Consider the following 11,826-nt stretch of genomic DNA (forward strand, 5'->3'; position numbering starts at 1 on the left):
AACCTGCAGTGGTCAAAAGTGTCAAAATCAGCTTTGTGCCTGCCTTTATTGCCAAAGTAGTATGGCAAGAGTTAGTACCAGCCTCTGGTGCTCAGTAGATAAGTGGATTTTGTTATTGGTTGCATTCAGCTTACTAATACCTAGTGCTAAAGCAGCAATTTAAGAGAGTTGGAGTACGCTTAAATCTGTCTTCACTGGAGTGCAGCGGGAGTCCAAGCAGTTCTACCAAGCAGGTAGTAGAAGGTGTCAGAAGGTTAGCAGATGGCAGCCCAGCCAGGCTACACCAGGAACTGCAACCACACATGCAGGGGTGAAGCAGTGCATCCTAACTTTCCATTCTGAACTGTGACAATGGTCAACAACAGCATTGCTGTTTCTTTAAAATGTATATCAGAGCTTTTTTTTAAAAAAAAAAAAAGTTTAATTTGCTGAAGACATTTTAAAGAATAATTTGCAGTTGTTCAGATTATGGTCTGGTTTCTGCTTAAATTTAGTTCTCTGCAAGAACTGTCCTGGCTTGCAGTGGTAAAAGTGTGTCAAGCTGAGGTGCAAATTTTCGAGAATTTAGCTGCTACAGGCCTGTCCTGAGACTCTCCCAAGCGTGTGAAGTGCAACACCGCTTGATCTGTGCTAGAAGATCCCCTCTACTCGGGGTCCCTTCCCTGTTTCACTGCACTGGCTGTGCCGTGTCTCTGGAGCAAGGGACAAACAGACACAGGAGGGCTCTCTGTCTGAGCGCTTTGCTGCTGTGACTTGAGAAATGCGAAGGAGATGAGGCATTTTTGGTTTATTCAAAAATTACAAAAAAGGTTAATGCCAGAACTTGTGAAAAGTGAATAAAACCCTTTGTTAGATGGGCTGAGTACAAAGCCTGCAGCGTAATTTATAAAATAGAGCACAGCTTGGATGTGTGCTTCACCCCACTGTAAGAACTGATCCCTCCCCTCGAGTCTGGCTCTTTGGGGTCTGGATGGGACACGATAGGAACACACTCGAGGGCCCTTTTCTTCTGTACTTTGTGCAAAACAATTCTGTAGACCCCTGTTACTGAGCTGCGTGCGTCTCTGCCCCGGTTATTTTGTATGTGCTCTTCTGTGATGCCCAGATCTTGCAGAATATTTTTCACTTCCATTTCTTCCTCTCTGAGTGTACTGATGTCTGACAAGTACTTTGGATCCAGCTTAAACGGCTGTAAAGGTTTGGGGTACGGTATCCCTTGCATCCACTCGCTGTTCATAATAAGCTTGACAGAGTATCGTTCGGTTGGTACTGGCTGAAGGACTCCTTTTATCAGTTTCTGGCAAGTTTCGGAGAGGCAGGGAGGCAAACTGTACGTCCCTTCAAGAATGCACTTTTTCAGCTTGGCCACTGTATCTGCTCGGAATGGCATCACACCTGTCGTCATGAAGTACAACAGGATTCCCAGTGCCCAGATGTCTACGTAAATGCCGACATAGTTCTCATCTCGGAAGAGTTCGGGGGCAGCATAAGGAGGAGAGCCGCAGAAAGTATTTAGCGTTTCGTCTCTCTTACTTATCGTGCTGAATCCAAAGTCTCCCACCTTAACGCAGGTGTTACTGGTGTAGAAGACATTTTCTGCTTTCAAGTCCCGATGAATTATATTATTCTCATGCTGTAGGACAAGAGGAAAATTCGGTATTAGCTTGTTCGCAGGCAAGTTCTCAAGTGACTAGCTGTTATCATCCATTAATCATCACACACAGGAGAAAGAGAATTATCTTGGACAAAGTCAGAAATAAGCATTGCAATGAAACTGAGAAGTTAAAGTATTTAAACAAATTCAACTTCCTTCTCTACTGATACAAAAGCAATAAGAGTAGGTGGAGAAGATGGGAGGAAGGATGCTGGGTTTTCTAAGAACAGCAGTCTCTTGTTAACTAATACCAACTGTTTTCATGAAGCGGGTTTCTGATGGCAGCATGGCTAATCCTATGAGACTAGATGTCCTCGTGCAAAATCTGTATTTGCAGTTCAGAACACTTGCTTCTGCAATTACTACCTTTCCATAATGATGTCAGTAGCAGAAAATAATTTAACTAATTCAATTTCTGTATATATTGTAAGCTTGTGGACATACAAAAAGGTGGAAGGATTTAATTCACCAAGTGATCATAATCACAGCTAAAGTACGTTACTACAATGCTGTTGTGTGATCTGCTGTCCTGTGAGGAACTGCTGGTGGCAGCAGAAAAGGGTCACAGACTTGTGTCCTGTGGCATTTCGTGGTGGGGTAGGACACCAAGTTCAGTGGTGTCCTCTAGTTTTAGGAATCTAAACCAAATACATACACTGTAACTTGTAGCTTTTTCCCTTGGAAATGGCAGTAGTAGCCGAGGACTCGAACTGAGTTTGCGTAGTGGCGGACACCTGTCCTGATCACGTGTGGTAAGTGTTCGGCTTCATCTCTGAAGTAAGTAGGAGGAATGAATGCGTTTGAGCACGCTCTGCGCCACCCTTTGAAGTAACAAGGCATGGCACCTTGCGGCGATGAGGAAGCCCTTCGGCATCTGAAGATTATTTTAAACTGTCATTGATGATGGGCTGGGATCTCCTGTCTTTGTGAGCACTGGCAGCAGTGAGATGCGATTCTAGTACCATGGATTTGGTGGCTCAGCAAGAGTAAAATGATTTGCAGACGTCTGTGCGTGCAAGTGACGAGGTTGGCTGGCTTGGTGGTGTGGGTTTGGCCTGCGTCTAGGCTGGCCTGCCTTAGTCTGGGTTTAATGCTCAGAAATAGATGTGACCTTGAAAGGTGAAGCAAGTTCCAGTAGCTGATGAGTACCTGTCCTACGGAAAAGGCGTTGAAGCTAATCCACCACTTACAGGAGATACCATCATTTTATCAAAGTGTATAAAAAATGCATGCTGTTTATATATGCCACGAGCCATTTGCCATGCAGTTTGTAGATGTCTGACCTGGGTGGGGACAGCCTTGCCTTGGACGTCGCCCGAGGCTGTGACAGGCATCTGAGAGTAGGAGCCACCGGAGGGCACCCTGAGCCAAGCTCAGCAAACACCGCTTGTGCGCCTTGGACTTGCAGAACAGCCATCCCCTGCTTTTGTGCTGCTGTTTGAAGCAGCTTGGTTGCAAGCAGCAAGGTTCAGAGGAGATGCTGCTGAAGTAGTTAATTGCTCCTTTTCTGCCTTTATAAGATGCTTTGGGCTCCACGCAAACAGCATAATCCTAAATCCAGCTGCAATACTGAAAATTAGCAGTGACCTTCACAGATTCAAGTGAACTTCACAGATCTGTGCCAAAGCGAGGACCAGGAATTAACTGTCTGAAGTGCCAGTCTCCCACGCTTGTTAGTAAGCAAGCTGGATGTCTGCAACACCTAACAAGCTGCTTCTCTGGTAGGCTTTCTTCTAGCGGAAGAGTAACTGATCTTATGTTTTGGAATAGCTGGAGGGGAGAAATGAAGCTTTGTTAGCTGATGACTACAGCAACTTAGAGCAGACAGGAGAACGCTGTTGCTAAAGGGATGGTTCTGCCCACCAGGCGCTCCCTGTTCATTCTCCTCCCAAAAGCTGTCAACAGAGAGGCAGCAACTCAAGGTGGGTGTGAAAGCTCTCTCAGATAACTTTACAACGGCTCTCCTCTAGCTGTTTTGTTCTTCAGAAATGTGGGCCTGAAATCTTGGTAACCGTAAACCTGCTAGCTGAAAACCAAAAGACACATCCACAAAATCTGCTGGAGTGGTGAGGGGCAACGTGCCTGTGGGAGAAGAGCAACTTACCATGTGCTTCACAGCAGACACAATCTGGGAGAAGATTATTTTACACTCTGTTTCCAGCAGTTTCCCTTCTGTGCTGATTTTAGTGAAGAGCTCCCCACCTCCTGCATACTCCATCACCAGGTGCAGTTTGGAGAGCGTCTCCACCACTTCGTACAGTCTGATGATATTTGGGTGGTGCAGTTTTTCCATGCTGGATATCTCACAAGACAGCAAACGTTGAGTCTTCCGGTCTAGCTTTGTCTTGTCCAAAATCTTAATTGCAACTTTCTCTGAGAAGAAAAACACTTTTCCATGTTGTTGATGCAACAGGTACAAATGGCAATGCTATTTACTTACAACAATGCTTGGTTATAGAAGCGCAGTAAAATTTCCCCTCTGATCAGTATCAGCTAAGCCGCAGAGCCCTGTTAAAGCCCTGCAATCTTTCACACAAGCCCGTGCCCCTTTCTGCCTGCAGCATCCTACTCACTGCCGGGGCAGCTGAAGGCTGGTACACTACTGCAAGGGCAAATCAAATCATCTGCCATGCTGGCCAGGCTACTGCGTGTCTCTGGTGGCCACAGCTACAGCATCTGCTTTCAGTGTCTACCAATGCTGGTGAAGAAGGTCTGCACTTTCTCTTTCGTTGCTGGCTCAGTGCTCTTCAGGTGAGCTGGGCCTGAGCCTGGTACCTGCAGACTGACGTAGGTGTCAAGGGTAGGTGCTTTGTTTCAGAGCAGACAGACAAACTTGGGGGTAATTTAAGGGCTCTGGCTCTAACCCTGCAAATCTGTAACGGAGAGGTGTTTTTAAGTTGGTGCAACTTGCAGAACTCTTCCCTAACTTCTTATTCCATACCCCCACAAATTCTCGGTTACCAAAATCGATGTTGTAGAGGTTTGTCTTTCTCAGGACAGCTGTGGCAGTTTTTTCCAACACGTTCATGTATGAGTAGTTCTTGGTACTGTACAGAATACAGGAAAAGTACATTTTTATGTCTGTATGCCATGGTGAGCCATGAATCCAAATCACACAAAGATTTTATTCTGAGGAAAGGGGAAAAAAAAAGTGGAGTAAGTTGCAGGGACCTTGTAAGACAGCAGATCTAGCTGTCTTACGCTGTCCTGGTAATGCCAAGTTGCTGTTGAATCCTACATGTTTCAGTAGCATGCATCTAGAGTGAAGCCAAGGGCCATAAAACACAGATACACATCCACAGCTGTGCCACGTCACCAGGGCAGCTCAGAGCAGTATGAACAGTTCAGTCACAACTGCCCTTATGTTTCTGTATTAGTTGGTGGGTTATGGCTTTTGTCTTCACTCTGCTGAATACAGCTGGTACTTGAAGGATTAGTCTGGTTAAAATAGGTGGCTTTGTATAATGTGTCAGAACAGCAAAATTAAACTGGATCATGACAGTGGAAGCAACTCTTTATTCCTGGGAAGAAGGTGTTTTCCGCAAGAATATCATAATCAAACATTCGCAGATTTCTTAACAGTTAATCACTTTTATCAGATCTTTCAGGAAAAAACCCTTCCCCTTGGTTTCCAGTACATGGGAGTAAATCAAAAAAAAGGTCAGTCTTGTTTACTTGTTGCCTTAAGAGAAGAGCGAGAAGGCTATCACGTTTGTATATGTGTTCTCATATAAAAACATTCAGAATGTTTTTACTTAACATTATAGTTATGTAACTCAAGTTTAGTTCAACCTGTCTAACAGAAGTGTTAAGGACACATCTGCATCTGTCTGTACAGACCAAGAAAACTGCACGTTTGGCATATTTACCTTTCTTTGTAATATACATGCATAAACTGATTTCCCTACTAAAGTGCAGCAGATACTCCAAGCAAAAGTGATTCTTGTGAAAGGTGCTGAATTTACCCCTTGATGTGCCTATTTTCGGAAGGAGCCCATGCTCCATCTGTGGGGCAGTCTTCCCCATGCTGCTTCCCTCTGGCCCGTTCCGTGCTTCCTAGCGAGCCCCCTGGGAACGCGGGTACCGACTCCTGCGTGGTGCTGCTGGTGGCGTGGCGAATCGGGAGGAGACGCAGCTACGGAATGGTGACTGCACATGACACCGACCCTGGCAGAGCTCTGAGTGCTGACCTAGGGGCGACAGACTAAAACCCAAACCCTTGTCGTGATGGTAGCATCTTGATCACCTAAACCAAGAGCAAAGAGCATCAGCTCGCAGTAGGTAACATTTGCATAACTAAGTGCTTAGATACTACAGGGACAACAGTTCTTACAATCTTAACTATGTAATTGCGTCATGACACCTTGATTTATAAAAGCTGGGGGCATTTGGGCTTTCAAAAAAGAGATCTCCTAGGTTAAATTCCTTCCCTTTCCTTTTGCTGGAATTTACTATTCATCCTGGTCAGTTTTCCTGCAAAGTTTTAAAAGGATAGAGGGAAAAACCGAAAAAGTTTAGAACGGAAGGGCCTGATCCTGTTCACACACCCACGATAAACCAGGACTGAGCTCCTTTCAATCTAAATCATTCCACTTGCATATGTAGGCTATGCAGAGAAAACCAGCCCACCTAAAATGTAAAAAAACCTCCTTTTCTTTTTTAAACTCGTTCCCTCTGCTTCCAGAAAATGCTTGGTTTACCCTTGCATGGCAGCAGTGCTGAACAGAAGGGCTATTTACTAAAATACTAAAACTGAGTAGCAAGAGATTTTGATTGACTATACGCAGTGTATGCTGAGGTTTGAAAACAGCTAGCTGAGATCTTAGTAAGAGAAGCTGGAAAGGGTTGAGAAATTATTTCAGGAAGAAGTGGTGTATGCTATGATGCCAAAAAGAAACAAAATACAAACAGAACCAAGTTAAAACTGCTGAACAACAAAAAAAGCAAACTAGGTGCCTGGACATTCCTGCCTTTGCAACTGATGTTTCACATGACTGGCTTTTTACTAGCTGTAAATTTCGGATGCTCCTAATTGCACCTGTTCAGCTGTGCTCTTGCACTACATTTGTCATCTGAGGTATGTAAAATAAAGGTTACACAGAGCTTAGAAACGTAACAGTCCTTAGCAAGCAACTCCACAGGTCTCTGGAGAAAATCGCTGCCAAAATTCAGGTTGATAAAGTGGACAATGCTCCTGTCATAGCCACCCCAATACATCTGATAGCACCAAAGATTTTCCTGCATCCTCTAAGCAACCAAGACAGCCCTTGTGAGAGAAACAAGGTTCTCCACTTAGTACGATCCTGCACCTTTTTCCTCTCCTCTCTCCAGAAAATTTTTTTCATGTATCCTGCTGTGACAGATCACAAGGGCTACAGAACAGCACACACATGTAATTGCTACAAAAGCTCATCTTAGTAAAGACCAAAAATGTTTCCTTTCTTAATGTAGGGTGACATCTAAGGAGAAAGACCATACTTTGAACTTAACGCTATGACAATAACTGAAGAGCTGAACAGCCCCCTGGCACATACATCTCTCCCTACCACAGGGACCCAAATAGCATGGATTAATGAAGCCTTTGTATTTATATAATCAGCAAAAAAAAGACTTTTACTTAAGAGCACTGTGCAGGAACATCACTTCATTACCAACACATTGATGTGCATCTACTGGAAAAAACAGAATCTTCTTTGTGGGTGGTGGTGGGGTGTGTGTATGCATGCGTGTGCATATGTGTGTGCATGTTCCCATCCTCCTTTCCACATACTGTGTTTTATGGGGACAGATGAGCTCACAGGCAGAGAGGAATCAGAAAATGTTTATCCTTAATCCTTCCTTCCTCATGACAGTTCCAAACAGTGTCAAGAAATGAACATTTTTAACCAAAAAAAAGCTACTAACAAACCACAGAAAAATAATTTGAGAGATTTCTGGTGAAAAAGAAACTTTTCAAGAAGAAAATTTCTGGTTTTGGTGTTTAGTTTATCCGAGCTTACTGTATTCACTCAAGGTCAAAATTTTTCAATGAATCAATCATCAGCTCTATTCAAATGCTAAAGCAACCTGTCTCCTAAGTAAGTTCAACAGGTAAAAGGTTCATCCAGGTCAAATTTGTAACTTCCCTTCATTAGCACTCCTCCTGCTCCCAAGAGAGGAGCAGCATTTCCTCCAACAGTAAGCATGAGACTGTTTTCTAAGAAAGACAAAAAAAAAAAAAAATCGCAGAAGAGAAAAATAACTTGGTGTGGGCCAAGTAGATGCTCCTCTGAAACAAGCAAAACCAAAAATTTCACACCCAGTTAAACTAATCCTTATGCGCAGGCAGGCTTAAATTTGGAAAAAAATAAATGCCATCAGTTCCCCACTTTGATTCCAAGCGCAACAGCTGCTGCACACGAGGGATGAATGTGAGCTTTCACACCTCTGCAGTGTGGGCTAAAAGAGTCAGTTAGCAAAAATAACAACAAATAATACGGCACGAAGGCTTTGGGGTGTATCTTGTTCTCTCACCTGTGAGATGATGGAGGGTAGGAGAGTCAATCAAATTAGAAAGAAAAGACTATGAAGAAAAAAACAAGATAGGAGTGTACAAAGATAAAAGGAAAACTAGTCCTCCCTGAGGGAAAACAAGAACAGTTTCTATTATTGTCAGACAGAAGAAGAAATGGGACAGATGAAGATGAGGTCTTAGTTACACCTATAACTGAAGAGTTTGCTGCAGTTACCTAGCCTTTGTAGTTCTTCCTAGAAATAGCATATAGGGTGCTTTTCTGTACTTAAGAAAAATAATTGAGAATTCAACACAAACCCCGGTTTGCCTACACCCGAGGTTGTTTCCCTGCACCTGCTCAGCCCACACCTGTAGCCCTGTCCCAGCTTTGCACAGTAGTGAACCACCTACCAATAAGTCAGTAAAGCAGGCATTAAATTTCTCACCAAAACTACTGTGATCAAATAAAAGCTTCATCCATACTAGTAAAATCTGGGATGAAACGAAGGAAGGCATGCTAACTCTGTCTGCGGGCAGGAGCACGCCTGGCCAGCCTGCCCCGGGGATTCACCACCCGTAGCCCCGCAGCCCTTCAGCTGGGGCAGGGACCAGGGCAGATGGACAGGACAAGCTGTAGGAGGGGAGGTAGAACACCATGCCTCAAAGCGTGGAGTGTTCAAGCCATGGGATGAGCAGTGTTAGCTCCATGAAGTGCAGAGATTAATTTTTCTTGTAAATAGCTGCTAATCTAGAGAAAATGTTTCTGATTTATTTAAAACCTAATCCAAACCTCAGCACTTACCCATGACCCTGCATAGCGATTCACTCAACAACAACAAAAAGACACATACAAACTACATCTGTATTTAAAGTTCACACAGCTTCTTTCTTCCCAAAGAGGTCCACTTGTATACATAGAGAACTAGGGCGCTCGGCACGCAGGTGACCCACACAGCGGAGCCTACCTTTGGTTAGGGAATGAATTCCAAGCTTCACTTGTGAGAAATTCCCACTTCCTATTTCTCCTCTGACTCGATAGAAGCCAATTCTCTTTCCCAGGGTTAATTCTTTCACCACTTTTTCATTCTGAGACATATCCTGCATTAGTTTCTCAAATGGGGTCAGCCTCTGCTGCTTGCCCTCTTCATCTCCTCCATAGCACTCCGGGTGCCCGTCATCTTCTCCACTGTCTTCACGATGCCACCTGGAATAGCGGTGTTTTCCAAGACTTCCTCCATTCCCATATCCTGTTGTCATAGTCTATAGGGTAATCAATTCCCCATTTAACAAGATGTCTCGATAAGGTTTTTGAACAAAATAATTCTGCATGAATATGCAATCCTGCACATAATGGACACTGTGACAAACTTAGCAAAAAAAGCAGCTTACTAGAAGTCCAAGGATTAGGACTAATTTGGAAATTACTTCAAAAACAGATCTGGCATATCTACACATTGCAGTTCTGTTCAAAATCAGAGATAAAACTGGAAGCTGTTTACATCCATCTCTCACACAGTTTTAGTACGTCATGATCTTCATCTACAAGGTAAAAGGGGCTTTGCAGTTAAAGCTGTAAACTTTGTGCAAGAAAGCAGCAAGCTGCCCACTGTCTATGCAGCACATTTGACACATGCAAAACATTTGACACAAATTCTCAGGCTTTGGCTTGCTGCTTTGAAAACTAACTTGATAAAGGTCAAACAAATAGCTGATTAACTACTCTGAATAAATCCAGAGGCTTCCAGTTCATTTTAAATAGCTGACCTTAAGAGCGTAGTTCTCCTTGATTCTGGTACCAGTACGAGAGCTGAAAGCAGGGCTTGCCTTTGATTCATTTTTCAGCCCGTGAGCTTGTCACTGTGCCTTGGAATTGTCACTGTGCCTTGAAGCCTTGCTGTAAAAACTTTGTTGCTCCTTTGCTTCCTCCTCATGGCAGGTTTAACAAAGCTACTGATCCTGGAAGATGACAGGAAAATCATAATCTGTGCACCAGGCAAAAGAAAGCTGCGCCTGAGTATCCCTGCAGTCACATGGCAGGACAATACAGGATTAAGTAACTGCAATGTCACGTTAACCCTCCTTTATTTAGATGAGCTTTCTTTAACGCCTTGAGCCTTCTCAAAATTTTGCCAGACGCATGGTGTTCCTAAGCAGACAGATGAAGAAAGTCATTAAAACCTTTACATAACAGCCATACGCTTCACTAAATGACAGCACAGCGCATACCATTTCCCCAATTTAACTCTATCGGTTTGGCAGCACAGTCCTTGTTCTAAACACACGAGGAATCACTTACCCTTAAAGCAGTACACCCTTTTTTAATTCCTTAGCTTTCTTCTTTAACCTTGAAAAACCGGAGTTGATCAGCAACTGCTAACCGTGCAGCCGCGCGCCCGAGTGCGCGAGCTGGGCGCGGAAGCTCGGAGGCAGCGCAGGCGGTGGAGGTGCTCATCACCTCCCCTGCTCTCGGCCTGCAGCACCGCCCGACTGACGAACCAGGGGACACCTCGCTGCCCTTGGGTACAGATCCACCAGGGCGAAGGGGAGAGAATTAGACCGGTAACGCAACGCCTGGAGCTTAGGGAAGGTAGACAGTCACCTAAGGTGCAATGCTAGAAGTAGGCATGTGACTCTGCCAGGTGGAGCTGCCCTCTAAACCCCAATCTCCTGCATGAGCAAGAGGAGGAGAGGCCAAAGGCAGCGTGTCAGGGCAAAGAAAAGGAGTTGGTGACGATTCCATCAAACGGGAATCGGAGTGGCACAGAAGCACTCAGCTGCTTCTGCAGAGAGGCCAAGGCAACAGTCCCAGCACCCGGGGAGCTGCTCCTCACCCCGAGATACACGTGAGTGATTTTGCAAGTTGCTTCACCTCCCCGTGTTGCGGCCACGTCACTGACAGCTCTGCCCAGGCTTCTCCTCGTCCTCGGGGTACAGGAGGGTCTGCCGCTTCTCCCTGCCACTTCTCTGAGCCAGGGATGCTTCTCACTGTGCGGCTGACACAGTTTGTAACTGGAATGGAGGGAGAAGGTACTTGTTCCATGATGCCGCTGAACACTTCTTACTCTTTTTGATTTACTTCTGTTTGATGAAAAGGGCTGTTTTCATCATTAACGGAAAGAGTATAAAATAATGGTAAGTAATCATATGTTACTGTCTGCATCTAAATAGTCATCAAAACCCTGACAAATACTGTATGTGTGCGACAAATATTGGCCAAATTCTGAAACTGTTAGCAGGGGAGAGACTGACTCACAACTGACCAAAGTCTTCAGTACTCTCCCATCAAACCAACCTCACTTAGCAACAAATGTTCCCTCTAACCTTATTCCTGGATTACAAGGACAAAAAATCTGTGTGGAAGGACACCTCCTCCCCAGGCAAACCAAACGCCCACCTAAACCCAAACCCTACATTCTCTATTTTTTCTCCATATGGGGAAGGGACAATTTCTTGCAGGATTGCCTGAATTCTGGTCCATAGTTGTTTTCTGTTTAAACTGTTTCACATTACAATTTTAAGAGTATTTTAGGTAACAAAAAACTTGTTATATGAAACTCAGCTGTATTATGTCACAGTTTTAACGGTGGACGGCACTCTGGCAGAGCCAGGCTTTTTGAAGCCACCTGTCTGCTGTACAGCACCACAGTGATTCAGATGTTAGAGATGCCAAAATCTGTTC

At 44.4% G+C, this 11,826-nt stretch overlaps 1 protein-coding gene across 3 annotated transcripts; it reads right to left on the bottom strand.

Annotated features, from left to right (window-relative positions):
* Window positions 1-591: 591 nt before the first annotated feature.
* On the bottom strand, window positions 592-10,724 carry NIM1K (NIM1 serine/threonine protein kinase). Of its 3 annotated transcripts, none has more exons than XM_075411667.1 (4): window positions 9,912-10,724; window positions 9,113-9,351; window positions 3,759-4,027; window positions 592-1,633 (listed from the first exon to the last, which is right to left on the bottom strand). In XM_075411667.1, the coding sequence occupies exons 1-4, from the start codon at window positions 9,980-9,982 to the stop codon at window positions 884-886; spliced, it is 1,329 nt and encodes a 442-aa protein (XP_075267782.1). In that variant the 5' UTR covers window positions 9,983-10,724; the 3' UTR covers window positions 592-883. The 3 variants fall into 3 exon arrangements, with proteins under 3 accessions (XP_075267782.1, XP_009941972.1, XP_075267781.1); XM_009943670.2 differs by having other exon boundaries at window positions 9,113-9,407; window positions 9,912-9,981; XM_075411666.1 differs by lacking the exon at window positions 9,912-10,724 and adding an exon at window positions 4,616-5,900 and having other exon boundaries at window positions 9,113-9,163.
* Window positions 10,725-11,826: the final 1,102 nt, after the last annotated feature.

Source organism: Opisthocomus hoazin, chromosome Z, assembly GCF_030867145.1.
Source record: "Opisthocomus hoazin isolate bOpiHoa1 chromosome Z, bOpiHoa1.hap1, whole genome shotgun sequence".
NCBI classification, from domain to species: domain Eukaryota; kingdom Metazoa; phylum Chordata; class Aves; order Opisthocomiformes; family Opisthocomidae; genus Opisthocomus; species Opisthocomus hoazin.